The 23,674-nt window shown below is 37.3% G+C and overlaps 1 protein-coding gene across 1 annotated transcript in view; it reads right to left on the reverse strand.

Annotated features, from left to right (window-relative positions):
- slc24a4b (solute carrier family 24 member 4b) overlaps positions 1-23,674 on the reverse strand; it is a 49,054-nt gene that overhangs the window by 16,166 nt on the left and 9,214 nt on the right. The window contains exons 2-6 of the mRNA XM_026923856.3: positions 22,461-22,571; positions 4,474-4,550; positions 1,055-1,129; positions 666-750; positions 370-473 (exon numbers count right to left, since the gene is read on the reverse strand). Of these exons, the coding sequence (XP_026779657.3) occupies positions 370-473; positions 666-750; positions 1,055-1,129; positions 4,474-4,550; positions 22,461-22,571 (452 nt within the window). The remainder of the gene's footprint in view (positions 1-369; positions 474-665; positions 751-1,054; positions 1,130-4,473; positions 4,551-22,460; positions 22,572-23,674) is intronic.

A 23,674-nucleotide genomic window follows, 5' to 3' on the forward strand; every position in this document is an offset into this window, starting at 1 on the left:
TATATATATATATATATATATATATGTATATATGTATATATGTATATATGGTTATGGTTAAACATCTTAATATCACACAACTGCATGACAGATTCTTATAAATATCAGTTCATGATATATTGACATTTTTGTTTTTGGTAAGCAGCAAGAATTTATGTGGTTGCCACTTATATGGTACTGTAAGCTGTGCACAAGTAAACAGCCACACTACACTGTGAAAACTGTGTGTACTCTACACACACAACCAGAAAGCAACCAAACATGCCCACATGTGTACTTGGCACTATATATCACTGGAAATATATGGGTTAATACATAAATGAATGAAGACACACACACACACACACACACACACACACACACACATACCTGTCCAGCAAAAATCCCACACACTCCAATAATGCAGAGGATGTTGAATACAGCAGAGCCGACAATGGTTCCCACTCCAACATCACCGTGAGTAATGAACACACCTGCGAATGCATATTAGATCTGAAATCTAGTAAATTAAGCTCTCAATCGGTATAATTTAGGCATGACATCTGAATACAGTCATATTTTGTATTGTATTTTCTTTTCTTTAAATGCCATATACTGTATACATACAGATGGCTGAGATTTAGCTCTTCTCTAGTATTATAATACTAATGTGCGTTTGCTCTTACCTATAATGGATGCGAAGAGTTCAGGAGCCGAGCTTCCTGCAGCCATGAAGGTGGCTCCCGCTACATCCTCACTAAGATCCAACTTCTGCAGAACACACCCAATATCCCACACACAAATCCACAGTTTACAACACACACATACACAACAAATACAATTTACAAACTACACACAGACCACAATCTACATACACTTCAGGACATGGCCCACAATCCACAAACACTGAACACACGCACGCATACAGACACACACACACACACACACACACACACACACACAAAAACATTGACTCTGAGCCTGTTAGTGTATCTTTAAAAACTAAAATAAGATGTGATGTCCCCACGGTATCCTGATTTCCTGTCTTTAAGAAGCAAGTGCCTTAAGTTCTTACCTCACATATCTTCTCCAGAGAGGTCACAAAGTAGTCATCACACACAATCGCCAGTGCCAGGAACATATACAGAGCCTGTGAGGACACACATACAGCAGGATACTCCAGATCTCACACAATCTTTCCCCAAACCTATAATCCTGACTGCTGAAAATGTGGTAAGTAATGTAATAATAGAAATTAAAAGATGAAATTTTTAAGATAACTTTAAAAGATGAAATATTATATATATTATACACACAGTACTGTGTAAAAGTCGTAGGCACCCTATTTTTTTTAGTACAAACTTTGGTATAGATTTTTATTTTATGACTTCTACATTATTGATTCAGTACAAAAACATTTTAGATTTCCAAACACTAGTTTTCCAGCACAAAATTAAATGTTACAGAAAAATGTTTGTATGTCAGTAAAGAAAGCAGCATATTACATAAGAGACACTTTTCAGACCAAAAAAACATAATGAAGGCTGCTGGGTTTTGCTGCAAAAATAAGAAGCAAGTGTGACAGTCAAGGTCTCCAGAAGAACTGTGGCTGGTTCTGCAAGATGCTCAGTAACACTTACAGCTCATTTCCTTATAAAACTGCACACACTGTACCTGAGACTACTATTTTTTTTTTTTTAAAGCGAAGGATCGTCACTCCAAATATTGACTTTGTTTCATTTATTACTGTTTACTGCTCTTTATAGTATTTTTTTAAATGTAGAAGCATTTAGTTTCATTACTTTTGAAGGCATCTTTGCTCTACAGCATTTCTTTGCATGCGCCAAAGACTTTTGCACAGTACTGTATATATATAATAGTAAAACAAAACAGTTAAATGCCAAATTAGAAATACAAGCTAGTGAATGGCAGGGAGAAAAATATTTTGGTACGGAGATATTTAGTGGTGAAATGATCAAATTTTTGTTATTTGGTAAGCTGTAAAGCTATTTTTATTAGACACAGTATTAAAATAGAGGAAATAAAGGAAATTAGACAAGAACACAATATTTCCACCTTAAGAATATCCGTAAAAACTATCCATACTGCAAGCTACAATATATTTCTCCAAAATATTGAACATTACAAGTTTCTGATGTTTATGGTTTATACCTTGAACTAAACTTTAAAATTGTCGTCATGTATTTCATGTGTATTTTTGGGAAATCGCTGTAACCAACTGTGTAGCTAGCTTTTTAAACTCTGGCTTATTTTTTTAAAATAAAAGCTTAAAAAAATATTAAAAATACATCATGGAAGGTTATTATTTTCCATTTCATTAGCTTTTGCAAATAACCAATTACAATCCTTTCTGACCTGACCTGCATATTTGGCATCTAAAAATCTGCAGGTTTGAAACGTATACTGAAAAGAACAACTCAAGGTTTTATAATCATCTCAGAAATACAGAGCAATGAGATAATACATAAATCCCTCAATAGAGTTAATGAACCCATATTTTTAAGGTCCAGAGTTGGAGTTTGAAAGATGGCAGCTATAAACTTAACCTGGTCAATAAAACTCCCCTTTAACCACCATTGATTGAATCATACACAGCTCTGGTGGAAGCAGCATCTTGACTGAGAATTGAATCATCAATAAGTTCCTCACTCCTCCAGCAGGAGAGATGACATGATGAATAAATGATGGATCTGCCTTCATGTATTGCTGCAGCAGCTGGAGCAGGAATAGATATCAGCCATAGGGGGCGACACAGCACCGAGCAGCCGGTCAGACTCACGGATGAGAACAGCACAAGCAGTAAAGCCATTACGCCATCTTATAGTGTGTTACATAACGAAGAGCAGATTTTAACTGCTGCAAACGAGCAAGTGGAGTTAAGCTGAGTGTTAGGATAGCACCAGATTATCAGTGCAGCACCACTGCCTCCAAACAGCTCTATGATTTTTCAGGACAAAAGAGTTTGACAACAATATAATGACATTTAGGATTAAAAAAACAAACATATTTGAGATTTTCTACTAAAAGTTCCTCATTTCAATTATTAGAAATGTCTATTTTAAAGCCTATTTAAAGTCCTAAAGGTGAATTCTGTTAGTCAGAATTATTGAAATGAAGTATTTTATTAGAGCATGAATTTACAGATGGAGGTGGATTGTGAAAGAGACAAAATGAATGTGGAAATGACGAGAAAGAGGTGGATATAAAAGATAAACAGAAAAAAAATGAGTGATAAGCAATGAAATATGGAGACTGGAGCAAAGGCATTATGGGTAAAGAAAGATCCATGTGGAGATAAAAACAAGGAGGTGGAGTTGGAGATTAATAGAAGATGTTAGGATGAGAGAAAAGAAGATGAATATGAAAACAGAGACAGAGGAAGAGGTAAGAAAAAGAGATTGAGGTGAGAGTGGATTTGAAGAGACAAAAGGAGATGGAAATGAAGACAGAGTGATAGAGGTAGAGTTGAAGAGATGGACAGAGGTGAAGAGACAGATGGAGGAAGAGATGGGAAGACAGGAGGAGATAAAAGGGAAAGCAACTGAGGTAGAGGTGGGAAGATAGATAGAGTGTGACCTGGGTAAAGGAGAGGAGACAGATGGAGATAAAAGGACAGTGATTTGTGGAAATAGATGGGGATGAAGGATGAGATAGAGGTTAGAGGTGGAGACAGATGGAGATGAAGAAAGAGGAGATGATGAAAGAGCTAGAGGTAGAGTGAAAGACAGATGAAGAAAGAGAGATGGAGTTAGATGGAGATAAAAGAAAAGATGGAGGTAGAGGTGGGGAGAAGGATGAAGGGAGAGGGATGTACGTGAATTTTGAAAGATAAATAAAGATAAAGGAAGAGAGATGAGGTAGAGGTTGAGAGATAGATGAAGATAAAGGAAGTACATTGGTCAGTAGAGGTAGAAAGAAAGACAGATGAAGGGAGATGTGAGGCAGTAGATAAAGGGAGAGATGGAAGTAGAGGTGGATGGAGATGGATGAAAGGAGAGGGATGGAAGTGAAGATAGATACATGGAGATAAAAGGAGAGAGGTGGTGGTAGAGATTAAGAGATAGATGGAAAAAGAGAATGATGGAGGTAGAAAGGGAGTGATAGAGATGAAGAAAGAGGGAGATGGAAGTAGAGGTGGAGATATAGGGATGAAGAAAAAAGCGATGGAGAAAGTAGTAGCAGTATATACGGAGATAAAGAGAGGAAGAGAGAAGTAGAGGTGGAGAGACAGATGGAGATGAAAGAGAGAGATGAAGGAAGGCAGAGACATAAATGGACATGAAGATGAAACAGAGTCATGTGGAAGTGAAGACAGTTACAGAGATGAAGAAAGAGATGAAGATGATGGTGAAGAGGAAAGAGTTAGAGATAAAAAGAGAGCGAGAGAGAGCAAGAGAGAGAGAGAGAGAAGTGGAAATCCATTACGGCAGGCAAAGATGTGACAGAGAGGAGAGTAGAAGCTTTTTTCCTCACCGCTAGGATATGCAGTAGCACTGCTCCACTTTTCCGCTCAGCGTTGGTGAAACAGTCATCAGGAAATTCGTGTATGGCTGCAACACACACACACACACACACACAAACCTTCATTTTATACAATAGGTCATTTCGGTTCTAAAATCTGATTGGCTGAGCCGTGTTTGCAGCTGTTGTAACATCGTTGATATACACACACCTGCGAGCACATAACGATAATTCAATTCTGTTATCAATGTGCCAATAACACCAACAAAACCGTAACACTTCAGCCATTGTTCAGTCCAGAGAATACACTCATCTTTGCCGGTTCCATTCCTTAGCAACCAAAGTTTATTGTTAACAGACTGCAATGCAGGGCTCCTGAGTGGCGCAACAGAGAGACCGCAAGTCCGAATCCACAGCCTAGAGAGTCTAGAGAGCAAAATTAGCTGAGCTCTCTGGATGGGAGGGATGGTATACTCTATCTAATGTCAATCATAGTGACACTAGCCAATCATGGGTGTCTGTGAGCTCATGTATGCGCAAGAGGGGAGATAGTGCTTACTTCCGAGTGTGTTACAGTATGCAGCCCTGTGATGCAGCATGAGCAGGAGTTTGGGAGCAAAAGATGTGGTTGGCTGGCTCAAAAGACACACGTGTCAGACGTCAACTTAACCCAGTAGGTAGCTGTCATATGATGGAGAAGAGCTGGCTAGTGGGTAGGAAGTGGCCAAGACCAAATTAGGGAGGAAATGGGGGAAAATATTCAAATTCAAATTCAAATTTTATTTGTCACATGCATAACCATACAGTCTTGCAGTGAAATGCTTTATACAACTGTTCTGACACAAAATAAAAAAATATAGAAAAATATTAAATATTAAGAAAAATATATACATAAAAATATATATAAAGAAAAACATAAAGAAAAGTATTAAATATAAAGAAAACTATATACATAAATATATGAAGGGATTAAAAAATATCCAAACAAAAAAAAACAGATATATTGTATGGTAGAAAAATGGTTTATTGTGAATATTATTAATAATACATTTAATTTATTTACTTTTATCGTATATTTTTGTCGGCATTTTATAAAAGCAATAACCCACTCAAGCTCATGCATTACAGTAACAGGAAGTACAGTAAAAACACCTTTACCTGTGATAAAATCACTGTAATGAAGGCCATCGTGTGGATTATTGCTTTTAATCTAAACCTGCACAGTGAACTCATACTGATCTAATAAATGATTCAATTGTTCAATAATTCAATAAATGATTTGAATTAGTGCTGCATTCTTAATATTTCCAAACCCAAATTCAGAACAGCATGCAAAAGAGCGAAATACGTGTGGTACTTTTATTACTCTTTTTACAACTCTTACTATTGAATACATAATGTTCATTATTTAAAAACATTATCAAATCATTAGGGTTCCTTTTGCATTGCATTTTTTTTCCCAGTGAAAGTGGAATGGCCTAACACTTTTTTTTTTTAACTTAATAACAAGTCATCTTTGCAATACTGAATCATACTATTGTGTGTTCCTCTGAATCAGCTCTGAATCATATTGGCTGTTTTAAATGGATCCCTTACACATCAGGGTGTTAACTGTGGCTACACACACACACACACACACACACACACACACACACACACACACACAGCCTTGCAGCATGCAGTGATCTGCTCCTACTGTTCAGCATGACTGGGTAATGCAGCTCCATTTGAAAGGTCAAACACAAGCAAAGTCCTCACACTCCTCTGTGACAGGAATACAAAGTGCAGCTGTACCAGAGCATAACATGAATCTTCTGCAGCTAGGTCCTAATGTTCCGCCGAACTGCTGGATTGGGAAAATTACATATTTGTGTCCTATTCACCCAGATGTGGTAGAGGAATGAGACAACAACTTAATATAATGCAATGCCACAGCTTACAGTCCATCATGGTATCTTGATGTAAACACCTTCCTGTTATCAGAGATGACTTTAAACACAGTATGACACCGCAGGTTCAACGTGGATAAAGAGGCTCACGGTTAGCCTTATGGCTTGGTTTTAGAACTTGAGATAGTGCCCAATAGACTGCCTCTATAGACTCCTATAAAGCTTGAGTTCAAAATGTGCTTAAAAAAAATAAAACAAGATTATCACTAAACCAAACCTGCAGTTATGACACGTAAGATGGGAGCAGTAGGGGGGGATGACACCACTGGCATCAGCTCCAAGAATAGCAGCATATAGATTAATGTCTCCAGCAGGCCAAGGTGACCCTCTACACCATTCCAGCCAACATCACGCCTCACACTCATCATACACAGCGGCGCTGTGGTTTACCGCTGCTATCCCACACATCAATGTGTCAGAGGAAAGGTGGTAAAGTTAGAGACACAGAAGACACCCTTCATCCGCTCATTCATCCTTTAGTAACTTTTGCTATCCTGGTCAGTACTGAGGTGGATCCCAAGCCGTTCCCGGAAACAGTGGGAGTGAGGTGGAAATACACCCTGGATGGCACATCAGTCCATCAGACATATTACAATCCAGTAGAATAGTTGTTCATGTTCCAGGATTGTTTTTCACATTTCATCTTAGCTAAAATCAGTTAAGATCTTAAGGGTTGTTTCATTACTTTATTGTCTTGAGGATAGTTAAATGATCAGTAAGAGTCAACAAGTTCAGAACTTATCCAGAAAATAATTCAAAGGAAATAGCCTGTACAAATTGCTCCATAATAAAAGTCATTATTAGCCATAATAGTTTAAACAGATTTAATGTTATTTTAGTGATTAGTGATGAAGTGATGAAAAATACAGTATTTCTGTCAACTAATACAGAACCGTTTTAGCCAATGAAAATTAAAAGGTTCTCAGATTTCCCCCCCCAATATGTCCAAAATGCAAGTGCATTAGTTTTCCATGTTTTAATTCCTTCTTAAACTGAATACTGATCAATTTACAAATGCACACTGCCATGAGTAGCTTCCCAAAGCTTTTTTTTTTCCTCTGATGAAAGTCCTGCAGAGACTAAAACTATCACTAGGTTATGACCATGATTCTAACAATGCAACTGCTTCAGAGGGAAGTAGTACCTTTATTACGCTGCATACATCTGAAAAAAGTTAATTAATTTTGCCTGACAAAAACAGTTTTTGCTAGAGGATAAAACGTTTGACAAAAATATTGTCACCGTAGTCAAAAGGGTTGCAACTGTTAAAACAAAGACAAAGTTTTTAAAAAGAAAAAGAAGAAGAAGAAGAAAAATAGTTTTTACCTGCAGGCCACCATTTTACATTAATATTTTACTGATTTGGCAGACACCTACTGTATATACAAAGAAACTTATAATTGAGCTGAGCAAATGAGGATTAATGGTCTTTCTCAAGTGTCCAACAGTGGCACTGCTGCATGCCAGGATTTGAACTCAACCTTCTGATCAGTAGCCTAAATCCTTAACCGCTGAGCCATCACTGCCCCTTCAGGTTCTTAACTCGCCTCTAAGCCAGTTCATTCCCCTATTCCCACTGAGTCACTACATGTCCACTGTACTTCTGTTGTCACTAAATCACTTTACACCCCACCTTAGCACCGTGCAATAATTTGTAAGTTTGCTAGCCACATAATATTTTGAGTTAAGATTTTGAGTTCAAGGATGTTGCTGACAACATACACTTCATCAACAAAATTAACATTGGAATTATATGAATATGTAACATGAGTGTCAGCCAAATATGGAGACATGTAGACCTCATGTACACATACAGTACACTTCAAAATGAAAAGCAATTCATGAATAAATAAGCAAGAGTCAGAATGAAGAATGCACTTACACTGACCCTCACCATCAGCACTTCCCTTTCCTTATTATGTGTAACATAATACATTACATAAATATTCCTCTAAATGTGCAACACACACCTACTTCCTGACTTTCACTTGTCCTGGAACGTGTAAGTGCAGTCACACAGCGTGAGAAATGTGAGTGGTATGCAGCAGGACACTGAATCAGACTTCATGGTTTGTTTCTCTAATGAATTTCTCTAGTCTCACTCAACATATTCAAATATTTACCCATAATGCTTCTGGCTCATCAGGTTTCTCCAGCAATGTCATATCACTGAGACTTGAGCTGCAGCTCACATTTAGTTCAGGCAGAAATTCATGATTCAACTCAGAGAATTATGACAAATTTCATTTTAAAAACAATGTCAATGTAAATTTGTCATTACTTGTTATTTGGCATGTGCTGATAATCGATTCGATAAATTCAATACATTTGATAATTAAATGATTTCAAAATGTATGAAAATCAGTGACATTAACAACACTTTTACTCTGCAATTTCCATAAGTGTCTCATTGTCAAATAGCGTTTTACCTTCTTAGCATGGTGTGGTGCCGGCACTCAAATATATTTATATTTCACATCCATTTATATTTCACCACTTATCCCCACTGCAAAGCATGGTGGTGGTAGCATCATGTGCATTATCCTTGATCTCTTAGTTGCTTTGCTGAATAATGTTCTTCTTACCTGATCACCTGACTTTTGGTGGAAGGCTTCCTCTATGCCACATGTCAAACACAAGGCCTCGTTTCATTTGACCTGTGTAAACTTGGAAAAAATAAAACTGAAACAGCCCGTAGTACACTACTGCTCAACATTTTCACACTATACAGAATTCACAGCAGATCAAGAGAAAAGTGACATTGTACAGCGCGCATGGGCTCACAGTGCTGAAATACGGGTTAAAAGCAACGCCTGCATGCTGAGTTTGATGTAGATCACACTCGCACCTAAAAATGATTCACAAGCATCAGGTGTTGTGCTGGCAGTGGCATAAAAATAAATTAATTTCTGAGGAAATACATCGTAAAATCATGATTATTTTCTTGATCTGTAATTAACTTGGTAAGTGTGATATGCTCATGCATAGTAAGTGTGATATGCTCACAGGTGGATGTGAGACAGCAGTAGAAACAGAGATAATTTGTTATTTAATCATTTAAGGTAAAATCTACCATCAAACAATCTTCCCATATTAACAATGTTACCACGAAATACCTTTATGACAGTTCCACTGACAATGACTAAAATATGTTAGCAAAAGGGGAAAATTGTACCTCATATTATAAATCCTGTGCTACTTTTCTTTTGCAGGAAACTGCAGCAGGCTACTTCACCGACTCTCACCTCAGTGCTTTTAGTGTAGCTATCTGGCAAAAAGTTTTCAAAAAGAAACAGGAAAAATGCATCATCCCAACTGGCTGATCCTGCTTCTCATCAGAGCATCTGGTATCCAAAGAATGTTTAAAACAAAGGCATGCATTCATTCATTATAATCAATATAATAAATGTTATTACCCAATAGTGCATACAATTTCATCTGTAGCCCTTTTTCTGTAGCCCTTCTTTTTCCTAGAAAAATCTAGGTTATTTGCGTTAATCAATAGAATATGCTAAATAATTTAAAGAAAATGTAGACTGCAATTATAACCCTTCAGAGTATCACAAAAATGCTGATGTGGTTTGAAAATCTAGGAAGAATCATGGTGCTATATTCTTTCCACGTTTTAATAATGGATTTAATTGTGCCCTGCAGGCTGTTCAGAGTTTGGACTATTTTTTATACACCCAACTTTGTCCTGGGCTTGTTTTGATAGCTCCATTGTCTTCATGATACTGTTTGGTTAGGTATGTTCTCTAACCAACTCTGGGGTCAGTTAGAGGTAATGTAAGGTAATGCACTTATACCGAGATCTTACGACACTCTACTTGCACATGGGTAAACTTCATTTAACTAATTATTAGACTTCTAAAGAGAATTCATTTACTAATTTAGGGCTTTCACCAGAATGTAGCTACATTGAACAGCATAAACAGTAATATTGACAGCTTGAATGAAACAGTATAAAAGCATGCTAACGTTCAGAGTAGTCTACGCAAACATCAATTAGCCTTGCAAAATTAAGTATATGTTGCTATTTGTTGTTATGTTTTTGATGTCTAATTTAAGGCGACAATAACAGTCCTTATACCAGATGCTATCTGAATAAGTTTCCTATATTGCTCCGGTCACTAGCTAGTCAGTCTCTACAGGATTTCAAAGAGTTTTTTGTGATTGTTGTGGCCAAAATTGCTTGATTTTGCTGTGGCTTTTTTTTTTCAAAATTTGCGATGCAACTTGCGAAGTTTTTTTTGGGGCTTTTTTTTTTTTTGCAGAAAACTACTTGAATTAGCAAAATTGCAAGCACAGGATTCTTCTTTTAAACTACTATCAGTGAAGACACATATGTACTCACTTTCTATGATAGCTGTACTCATGACGCAAGTGAATCGAAGAGGGCTTTGGCTGAAGGCGCACTGTGATGACGTGACATGATGCGTCTTGGCCTAAATCTGCGGAAAATCTGTGGTAATTGTGAAGAAGCTCCTCTGAATATTGCAGAGTTTGCTTGATTTTGCATTAAATTTCTATGATCACAAAATTGCTAAATCCTGGAGGGACTGGCTAGTAGTACACAACCTAATAAGAGTGTGCTAGCTAGCCCAGCCCAGTTTACAAAGATCAAGATCTATATATATATATATATACATATTTCTCAGTGAACTAAAGGAGCCAGTCTGCATGTCCATGTCTAGACAGAAATGTCTACATGTCACATTACTAATAGTGATTTTCTCAGTAAGTCTGAAGCAGGTAGACATGTGTCGATCTCTTACAGTGAGATTCAACACACAATATAATTATCATTGAAATTTCAAAATATCATCTTTCTGCTCTAATTTGCACTGGAATTTTTTTGTGTGAATGTATCATTGTGTGAGAATGGCTACAGTTCAGCATTTTGAATATTTTCTAATCTTTCTGCATTTTATAAATAGTAATGAACATTAAATAGATTTAGATCCATTACATGCATGGATTACCTAGACATGTCCAAGCACAATGAAGCTACAACTGTAACAGCAGGTTCTCCCAATTTTAACTGTGTTTGTCATTACTGAGTGGTTAAAGTGGCATTGTTCTGTACAACAGCAACAATTACATTTAGTTTACATTTCACACGTTGTGATTTTGTTTAATATAATATTATGATATCTTTACCTCATATCAAAAGTTAGAAGCTTACTGCAATGTGATATGTTAATATCAGCATTTTCCCTAAAAGCAGGTAAAGAAAATGTGTTTGGAACCCTTATGGTACTGCTTAAGCCAAACATCTCAAAGGACTTTCAAAATTCCTGAAAACAGAGAACATCACACACTTAATGTCTTTTTTATCACAGTATTTCATAGTACATGGGACAAAGGATACAAAGGATAGGGAATTTCAGGCATTAGACAAGATCACACACAGCCTACAGCAGCCAAGACTTGAGATTAAATCAAACCAATCTAATTGTCTCCTTAAGTCCCAGATGCTTCAGTGCATCACACCATTCAGGAAGGGCTAGAGTAGATCAGTTGGGCTATACAAATTGGTGTGAATTGTGGGATTTAGTGAGCACACTGGAAATATTTTACACTAAGTCTAGTGTTTACACTTTCAGAAATGGCAAAATGGCCATCTCCTAACTAAACACTACAAGCCCAGATCACAATCCCAAGAGTCTCTGCCCACTTCACATTAAATGGATATGAGTGAAAGTGAGATTTTCGTATTAATCCTGGTCATTTGCTTGGGATTCGACTTCGGTGTTTACCTATGCAAAAAACTGTTCATGTCCCTTTCTTCCACTTGGTCCTTCAAATAATCTATCTGTCTCCTTCCTGTCTTCTCCTTCCACATCCACTAGACTGAATACAAAGCATGTGCAGCAACCACAGCCAATAATGCAGAGAGGAAGATTCAGTGACAGGTGCCAAAATGCAAATCTGTGCTTAATATAGTTCCCTGTGCTATATTCTGTACATTCGAGAGATACGCACACTTATTCAGGGGATGGCTTCCATGATTCAGGTAATCAGTGTGGGCAAATAGTTTGCTGATCTGTTTGTGATGGTACTGTTATGTCCATCAAATATAGATACAATATCATGATAATATTGTAAAAATTAACATGGGAACCTGCCTATAGCCACCATCACAAATGAAATTTTATGTCAGCTTACTGATGAAGCTGATGGAACGAGTACGTATAAAGCAAACCCCAAACCCATCAAGCAAAAGCACTTTAAAACCAGGAACATTTTCCAAGAACATTTGCAGTGCAAGTATTATTCAAACAGCTGGTCAATTTACAGCCCACTAATTTCTGTTCTTGACAACACGTAGTGAAACTCACAGGAGGAATGCAGGGACAGCTTGTTTCTTTTGAGGGAAAACATAAATCATGAGGTGTGTTTGCTTCAATAACTTCTGAAAACAACAAATCCACAGACCGGTGGCTATGCACCTGGTTAACAGGTAGATCTATGGTTTTCGATTTAAAAAAAAAACTTAATAACATCTACAAAGATATTCTACACGAGCAAATGTAGGAAATTTGCACTTCTAATTATTCACATGGTAAGGCATAGATCTGGTGACAACAGTGGATATGGGATGAGGGATACAAGGTACCTGTATCAAAGTATCAAAATGTTGGACGCACAACATGGGAAACGCAGATTAGGTGACGATGTATGGGAAGCAGATTAGGTGGTGACACTGATGACCCAGAATAGGTGAGGGTGCTTAGGCCATGTTAAGGCAGACCTGGATCAGGTGATGACATGGGGGACCAGAATCAGGTGACGACACTGGGGACCCAGATCTGGGGACGACACTGGGAACCCAGATCGGGTGATGACACTGAGGGCCTGGATCGGTTGATGACAGAGGAACCTAAATCATGTGACAACACCGGGGAGCCAGATCAGGTAACAATTCAAGGGACGCTGCGCAACTGCTGATATGACGAGCCATATTCGTTCTTATAACCACTGATTTGAAGCACACAAATGTACTGTGGAAACACTATATTTTTCTTCCATCCTGTTTGCTGTTGGCACATTTTTCTTTTGATGACATTCAAAACATACACAAATAATCTAAATGCAGCTGAAGACTTTTAGGACCAACAGAACAATCAATCCCAATAGCACTAATCAAGTCAGATCTTATACAATGATTTAATACTGGATTCAGTAAATGCATGGTGTTTATTGCACCCATTGCAGACGTCCCACATTAAGTGAGCATTATTCATCACTCTTCTCTCAATACCAGTTCTTAACGAAGACATACATTCTGCCTATACAACAACACTGCAAAATTCTCAGCTCCTTAATAAATCTTGATCTCTTCTATTTGTGTGTCTGTGGACCTTCAGTCAAGAAGCTGACAGTCACCAGAACATGGTAATTGACTTTACATCAAACACTTACTACTGGTGTCGCCTGTTTTACGTGAGTTACAGAACTGCAATGCTGCCTGCAGTATACATTTGTGAATTCTCCATATTTTTAACTTAAAGGAACTGTTTAGTCAAAAAATGAAACACAGTATTACCCTTACCCAAATGTAATGTAGTTGTATAACCTAGACATGACTCTTTAGCTTTCACTGGATCTATGAAGCCAGCTACCAAGTAAGGATATAGCTACTAGATTAGCCTTGTGCAAACTGCATGTCAAAGCATAATTTGACTCCATTCAGATTCATAAAATAGCAAAATAAGTCAGTATTAAAATTAAACATACCATTTAAATTGAAACTGACTTGAATCACTTCAGACACACAGTTTAGCCTTCAAACTTGGGGTCACTTCTCCTGTCCAAGTCTGAGGCATGCACACAGTGAGACCAATTTATATCCTGAAAAGCAAAGTCATTACAGTCATGATGCTATCACTGGTTTCAGCTCAGAGACTTCCTTTTGTTGATTTTTATAAATAACACTTTTCCATGCAGTGTCCTAAATCGCATAACTCGACATAGCTTGAAGTGTGTGTGATCAAAAATTGTGCAAATGTAATTTTTGCCCTAACTATTCTTTTAAAGTACAATACATAGTCAACTATTAACATAGCTTTAACATAGCTTTATGTTGACCTACCACACCAACGGATCAGTTCCCTCCCACACCTGTGTGTGTGCTATCTCACAAGGTATGTGCCAAGTAAGGAATAAAACACGATGGAGCACGCTGTTATAAAAAAAAATAATCACCAGATGTAACCTGATGGGGAATGGATTTACAGTTACCACCCCGAAGTTGATTATTTCCCATTAATAGCAAGTCTCAAATCATTTTATTCTTTTTCTCTCTCTTGAAGTTAAGAAGTTAGACATGGCCACAAAGTCCTCTGCCCTGAAGATTTTCCCATGCTGGAAAACTTACTGACCATTACAAAGCACTGACACTGGAGACTCCTTTCGAAAACATGAAGTAAATATCTCCTTACAGAAAACGTCATCATATTTATGATTATATTTTTTTCTTTGTTAGATAATGGCACATTTTCAATCCATGTATTATTAGTCTTAGATTATATGGAGGGTCCAATTTACAAGTGCCTGTGAATGAGCAGTTACTATACTGCAGAACTGAGAAAGTATTAGAACAAGTACAGTAATATATATCTGTGATATTATAAGTCAGTATCGCAAATGCATATAATGTAATGTTTATAATATATATTAAGCAAAGAGCAGTGGGTCCAGCTGCTAACATCTGGTTTGCACAGAAGTGTCACCATCAGAGCAGAGAATGGTCTGTCGTGTGTATGTGTGTGTGCATGTGTGGGGTGGGGTTAATGGGGGTAGAGCATATGAGTGTGTAATCAGCTGGGCAAAGAAGAAAATGTGCCAGATTAGATGCCTGCAGGAGCAGCATTCTGATAAACACACCAACACACACACAGAGACAAGGACAGGGTGATATAAATTCATAATTGTATCCATCTGATGTGAATTTTGACTTTTACATAAGAAAGCTTTGTACCCATGTTTTGCCGGACATTCTTTACCTAATCTTTTCCAATTTCAGTTGGATAAGTCTACTCTTTTGTATAGCACTACTATTGTTGACATGTCGATTAAGAAGAGATGTGATAATGTGACACAAGATCCATGCTGCAATCTGTTGTACTCAGTACTCGGAAAAACCCGACCTCTAATGCGGAAAAGCACGATGGAACGGTCATTCTGCCCGGAATTCCCGGTCGAGAACTCAGGCAACATCCACCTTGCCCAAGTTCTCTGACACAAACACACCTGATGAAAAGGTGTTTTAACAACTTTATAAGATAACTTTGTTAGATTTGTGTGTGTGTGTGTGTGTGTGTGTGTGTGTGTGTGTGTGTGTGTGTGTGTTGTATGTTTGCCTGGTTTGCTTTTAATGCCGTCATCTTATTGTTCCTTAAGGAACAGTTTATGGAAATGTTTTTGCATTTTCTTTTGTATATTTTTTTTACAAAATTCATTTTACATTGGTTTTATTGTACAATGCAACTCTTGTTAGCAAGAAACTTCAAAACACAACATACTCTTTCCTGAAGACTTCCTGAACAAGAACCAGCTTCTGGCACTGGAACTACAAGATACAAAGATACAAGATTCTTTTCTACTGAAGCATGTGTTCAGACAACACTCCAATAGATTTGATCTAAAATGGATCATAAGGATTTATATAAACTTGTGGAGTCCATGCCAGCTCGAAAGCAAAAAGGGAGACGTACCAAATACTAAGAAACTCTGAAATTCATGTAAATATTTCAAAGATTCTACTTTTCACTCAAGTTGTTGTCAGTGATATAATTTGTAATGAAAATTGTTGTATTAAATTAGAAAAGAATGTAAAATAGAAGCCTTTTCAGTGGTGCTCTCAGACTTTGGACCCCACTGTACATGTACAGCATTTCCCAGATGCTTTTATCTACATTGGCTTACAGAAGTGCTTCGCTGTCTACTTAGAAAATATATAGATATGCAATGTGTAAAGAAATCCATAAGTCTAAGGCACTGCCAGAAACAGGAGTCAGTGCTGATAGATTACTACATTAATGCACATGTTACAAGTGTCTCTTTTCAAAAGTGCCCAATTAGTGGTCATTCTTATTAAAGGCTTATTAAAGACATCAGCCTTCGGTCTATATTTGAAGATATCAAGGGACTTGGCTGTTCAGACAGTCACAGAGAACCAATTTCACTGTTCAAACACTATTCCAGTTTTCACAATATTTAAATATTCAATGGCTAAAAATCTACATTTTAATTTTTAAGTGGAAACAAGTTTCCTATCTAATTAGCCTTCTTAACATTTTGCTAAATAACCCATGTGTGTTGTTTTAATGTAGGAAGTATGACAAATCTGGTATGTCATATTATATATTACATTTTTAATGATGTATTTTCTCATGGAATATACTGTAGTACTGTTGTATTTAAGTACTTAATTTCCTACAGACACTTATTGGTGACACTTTTTTGTATTTTATAGTGTTTATGTAATAAACTATAAGTTCTCCTATGCTATCATGTTGGTCCCCATATAGTGAGCATCTGATGAATAAGCCTGCAAATTGTGTCTCTGGTAACAGCCAGGAAATGTAGAATACACCGAAATACCAGCAATAATAACATAACATCAATATAACAACAGTAATAACATCATTTTGCAATGCAAACACAAAGCACAGTGACCATTTTGATCAAAATGTAGTTTTTGACGGAAAGCTCTTATGGAAATATGCTTATATCTTGGAAAACTCTTCGATATTTTCTGTTTAGAGACCTAGGGTCTATTCCAGAAAGCAGCATCTTCATGTTAGCCTGAGAACATGAGCTGACCAAAAACCCGAGTCTTTGATATAAGCATAAGAAAAAAATCAAGATCGGTTAGCTTAACAGCTTATACTCTTCAACTAACATTCAGGTTTAGAAGAGTTAATTTTTTTCTGTAACATAAATAAGTCATAATTGGCCATTGTTTGCCATTCAGTGAGCAAAAAATTGTTACATGTGATTTTTCTTTGCTGTAAGCTGTAACTGATTACATTTACAGGGCTTGATTGATAAGGGGTTTTAAATTTTGCAGTGAACTGACACAGCCTATCTAATTATAATCTGTTTTTTTTTTTTCTTTTAATCAACAAATCCGCAAGCACTAAATTTGGCTAATTCAACTCAAGATTCGAGATTGATCTTAAATTATTTTTTTTTAATCTCCTCCTCTGATTCAAACTTGGGAACATTGAACAACAGTGGTGTGTGTGTGTATATGTAGACATTAACACAGAAAAATAGTGAGATGGACAGTAAGACGCAAACAGTCAGATACAGTACAGAGAAAGACACAGACAGATGTAGACAGACAGACAGGCAGATAGACAAATAGACTGACAGAAGGACACATAGACAGACATACAGAGAGAAAAATACACTCCCATTGTGCAGAAAGACAGAAATGCTCAGTGAGAAAGAGACAGATAGAGACAGACAGTAACACAGTCAGAAAAGTAGTGAGATGGACAGTCAGAGAAGCAGACAGATAGTTGGGCAGACAGACAAAAGGACTTACAGATAAATAGACAGACAAACACACAGACAGGAAGTCACACAGATAGACAGAGAAAAAGACAATCAGTCATGCAGACAGGCAGAGAATGTCAGGGATAGAGAAGATTGTTCGACAGAGAGGCAGACAGAGAGGCAGACAGGGACTGTCAGTAAGACAGCCCACAGGAACATCTATCACTCTTTCAGTCTAATGTATGATGGTAAACTTATTTCAAATAAACAACCCACTTTTAAACAAGTCCATGAGTTTTATAAAAAAAAAAATGATGCTCAGATCTTTTATGTAATGAGGTCAGAAAACACGAATAACAAACAAACAGCACGACGTCCTCACATAACCGGCATACTGCTGAGATCTCATAAAGTCTGGCTTTGTTTATAACCATTAAGGATCGAGCAGAAAACACGGCGCAAGCCAACAAACAAAGCTTTACATAATACCACACACACACAGAGAGAGAGAGAGAGAGAGAGAGAGAGAGCGCAAGCTGCAGCTCGAACACACACACACACTGTGTGTTCTATAGGTGTGGAATCTGGGACTCAGGCCAGATTAACTCAAAGCACAGTGGCAATGCAGCGTCATCTGGTCATTATCACAAAATAAACACTGACATGAAGATCAGCGCCGCAACCCAAATGTTTTGTCGCTCACAGAAGCATTCTCATATTCTATTTATTTTTTTATTTATACAACACTGGACATTGTTACAAAGCAGCTTGACAGAAATCCAGATATAAAATTTAAATTTATCCTTAAGTAACATACTGTCACTATCACAAAATAACACACTGTTGTGTATTAGGCACACGTTCACCAAAACTGGACAGTCAAAGATTGGAAAAAGATCAGCTGTTTTGTTTTCCAATCTCCAACTGTCCACTTAGTCATCCTGTGCCCATGATAGCCTCAGATTCCTGTTCTGGGCTGACAGGAGTGGAACCCGATGTGGTCTTCTGGTGTTAAAGCCCATCCACCCCAAGATGCGATGTGCAACCTGAGATGCTTTTCTGCTCAACACGGTTGTAAAGAGTGATTATTTGAGTAACCATAGCTTTCCTTTCAGCTCAAACAGTCTGGACATTCTCCTCTTACCTTTCTCATCAGCAAGGTGTTTTGTCCTTCACACCATTCTGTGTAAACTCTAGAGACTGTTGTGCATAAAAAATTTAAGACATCAGCAGTTTCTGAAATATTTAAAATACTAACAACCATGACATACACAAAGTCACCGAGATCACATTTTCCCCATTAGGATGTTTAATGTGGACAGTAGCTGAAGCTCTTGACCTGTATCTGCATGCTTTTATGCATTACAGGATGCTAAATCTGGCTCTTTTCAATGAATCAGAGTTCAGCTCACTAATATGCAGTCGATTCTTTTGGCCCTCGAACAGTTGATTATCATTTCTTTCTAACATGGATGTAGTTTGAGATATTTTGACCAGTGATTGTTTTTCTCTGCCTAACTATGACTAGAATGAATCAATGAAATTTTACTCTACCTTTTAATTATCAAAGTAACATTACTGTCCTTTTATGAAACCTATGTAAATATTTATTAACGCAGCATGGCAGTGTGCATTGATAAATACAGTGAGCATCCCTGAATTAAATGTACTGAAGATTAATTTCATTGACTGTATACAAAACATCTTCAACGATCAGATCACACACCTGAGGGTCAAACAAATGTCTCACCATTCACATTGGTTTTTGAACTGAAGCATTTTGATTAAACTGCATAGCAAGAGTAGCAGCATTGCCTACATCTACAAAAAAAAATGCAGATGTAGATGTTTACTTAAATGAGTCGGCTCAAAGAGGCAACTTGTTCACAAATTACACACCTGCCTATAGTCAATTACACAAAAACACAACCAGCTTGCTCATTAGAGAAGCTGGAGATGGAGGAAAAGGATCAGATTTTGTCCCTTAAATAAGGTCATATTCACTTGTGCCTGTACAGAGGTGGTGATTTGAATGCCGAAGCATTTACACGTTCCTCCGAAAGTATTGGAACGGCAAGACCAATTCTTTTGTTTTTGCTATACACTGAAGATATTTGGGTTTGAGATCAAAAGACGAATATGAGAATAAAAAGATCAGAATGACAGCTTTCATTTCCTGATACATCTAGACATGTTAAACAACTTAGAACATGGCACCACCATGGCACCACTTTTAGGTCAGCAAAATTATAGAACCAGATAGTCTTAAAGTAAATTTAAGTAAATAACACTTAATATTTCGTTGCATATAACGTTTTCTACTGTTATGCTTTTCCAGGCTTGTACTGCAGCTTATTTCAATTGTTGTTTGTTTTGTTGGGGGGGTGATGAAGTCCTTTTTTATTGGCAGTGTGCTTCGGGTCATTGTCTTGCTGCGTGATGAAGTTCCTCCCAATTAGACTGCAGCCATGCAGTCCCAAGCCATGACACTACCTCCACCATGCTTGAACAATAAGCTTGTATCTTTTATGGAGATCCTTTCTTTCTCTTCATTTTGGCCTTTCCATCATTTGGGTAAATGTTGGTCTTGGTTCCAGAACTAGCTCATCTCTGTATTTCTTTGCAAATTCCTATCTGGCTTTACGATTCTTACTGCTGATGGGTGGTTTGCATCTTGTGGTATGGCTCTATATTTCTGCTCTCAAAGACTTCCTCAAAAGGTGGATTGTGATACCTTGACCCCTGCCCTGTGGAGGTTGTTGGTGATGTCACTGACTGTTTTGGGGTTTTTCTTTAAAGCTCTCACAATGTTTCTGTCATCAGCGGTGGTTTGTTGCACTGGCTATGCCCAATACTTGTGCAATGGTTCCAATTGATTTTACCTCTTTTCTTAGCTTCAAAATGGATTGCTTTTCTCCCATAAACAGCTCTCTGGTCTTCATGTTGGTTTATCCATTTTAACAATAAATGCAATCTTCACAGTCAAAATCTAGGACTCAAACCAAGAGTAGACATTCAGAGCTATTCATTGTTTAAACAGTCAATCTAACAGTGCACACCTGGGCAACAAGAAACACCTCCCAGTCACATGTTCCAATATTTTTGATCACTTGAAAAATTGGTGGGTTCAAACAAAAGGTGCTATGTTTTAAGCTATTTAACACATCCATATGTAAATATCAGGAAATAACAGCTGAAATTCTGATCTATCTATCTGATCTGTCTTTTTATATCTCAAATCCAAATGTCTTCAGTGTATGGCAAAAACAAAAGAATTGGCCTTGCTCTAATACTTTTGGAGGGGACAGTAAAACTGAGGTCTGATAGCTAAAAATGTTTATGCAATTGAAAATTGTTTTGTGCAAGGGAAATAAGGACTGAAATAATAGGACAATATTGGATCAGTTTTTCAGCTTTGTGCACAAGCACAACAAATTTAATAGATAACTGGAAGCATGTGTGAATATATAATGGCCTGTGGGATAGTTTGTTTTCCTCTCAGTGTGATGCTCAAAAGAATGCTACTAAAATAATGAACCACATTTCTCATAACTCCATGTATTTCTTTATGAAAGCCTCTGATTTAGACTATGAAGTCTAAACCACTGCACTGTTCTATTTGACTGAAAACATAAAACTGTTAAAACTGCATTCTTTAAAAAATAATTTCTTCCACTACATCTTTTTGAACGGAATGTGCTAGGTTATGAATTGAGTCTGTGATCTGAATGGTGGTATTGTAATATTAGGTATAGGATGTTGGAATGAATGTTAGGAATAGGTTAGGTGGGATATGTATCATGACTTTTTTCCACCCCCTCAAGCCATTGAAGCCCTAAATGTTTGTGCACGGGTCTGGAAGAACCAGTCAAGCCACGAGATTAGAGTTGGAGGAAAAAATAAACCATGCCTCACAATTCTGTCCTTATACAAATCTGCACTGGTGCACAAAAACACCATAATCAGACTTTTAACTGAACAAAGTTAATAATACTATATATCTATGATGAAAATAAAACACTATCAGCTAGGGCTGTCAAACTTTAATTACTTGAAAGATTTCGTATTCAAAAACTCATTGTTGAAAAAAAAATGCTGCAATGAATCGGCCTGAAGGTGTTGGATGTAATAAAGAAAGACACTGTGTGTGGGATGTAGATATGCAAGTCAGCACTGCAGCAGCCTATTACTGGAAAACCAGCTTTCTCTCTTGAGCCAGCCATTAAAAGAGATATGATTTAAGCCATATTATCTGCACATCAAAGGTAGGCACCGTAAAAAGGAAAAAGCAGAGGAGGACGAACCGAAGGGAAGAGTGCAGGTAATCCTGAGAGATCGTAGACAAGATTTTGATTGTCTAATCTCGTCAACTGGCACTTTTCAGGAGAGACTGAAAAGTTAATGGAGTCCAAAGCTTATTTTTTACCACTAAGAGACGGAAACACCAGCAATGCTGAGACCCAATGAAGTGCTTCACTTCTCCAAGATCTTGTGTCTATATTTGTGTCTATGTGATGATGACAAAGTGTCCTCTCCTACCTGGCTCAGTACAGTTCTTCTCCACAGTCTCGTTGATTTGCGCCAAGGCCATCAGTCTTCTGCCCCAGTGGGCATCAAAGTTTATCCCTCCATCTACGATCATGCCGTAACCTGGAGAAAATGGAAATGTTGGTCATTTCAAACTGCATGCATCACCACACTTGAGTAACACAAAAAATATATTTCAAATAAGCTGCCATTTTAAATCACATCAAGTTGATATAAACAGACATGACCTAAAAGGTTTTATCTGATGGCTCCCCCATTCTAATAAGATTGAGATGTATGACTGACATGTGATCAGATTGGTGTTTCGCTCCCAAGTTCGACGAGTTCACATCCCAATAAAACCACACTGTAGCCTCGACACAACCTCATTCTGTTTCAAGGAGTAACATACAGTACGTGTTCTATAATTCTACCATAGCATAATAATATTTGTTAACTGTAATAATCGGAAACCGTTAAAAATTGTAGGCTATTGTTATTGAAATTAATTACTATCAGCACCTGACTAACAGCTGGCTTGTTGTAGCTGTGTTTAAAAGTGGAAAAAGATCACATGATAGGAAACTCTATGAAGTTCTGGCATATTGACTTTTTAAACAGATGATGAGGTGTAAATGTTCACATACGACCATTTTTCTCAATTTGATCGCTAGCAAGAGGTGTGATAATGCCAAACAGACCTGATATTCTTGTGAAAGAAGACTAATGCTACTTTAGACAGATGTAAGGAAAGAAAATGGGAGCACACATTGGGAAAATGGGAGCAGGCATTATACTACTTTGGAAAGTGTATATTTATTTCCTTATGCACCTATATAGGTAATGTCAAATACATTGCAGAATTTATTACAGAGAATGATTTAGCCCCATAATAAGATGCAATCACCTCTGTGTATGGACAGTTTCTGCTTCACTGTTCTTAAAACAAGAACACAAGAGAGCAGATATATAAATCAGAGTTCTTGTCTGCCATCTTTGTTAATGATATACAAAATAAATACAAAATTTAGATACATTTCTTAAGCTTCTGGCTCTGGTAGGTGCCACAACATTGAGGGCTGGATGATTTTTGATAAAATAGGAATAATGAATAATGGCTAAGAGTTCACACACTTTTGAGTATGGTGAGTCAGGCTGGAGCCAGAGTCTGTCCCGGGAACACTGGGAATGAGACTGGAGCACACACTGGAGGGAACGCCATCCCA

Source organism: Pangasianodon hypophthalmus, chromosome 19 (assembly GCF_027358585.1).
Source record: "Pangasianodon hypophthalmus isolate fPanHyp1 chromosome 19, fPanHyp1.pri, whole genome shotgun sequence".
NCBI lineage: Eukaryota > Metazoa > Chordata > Actinopteri > Siluriformes > Pangasiidae > Pangasianodon > Pangasianodon hypophthalmus.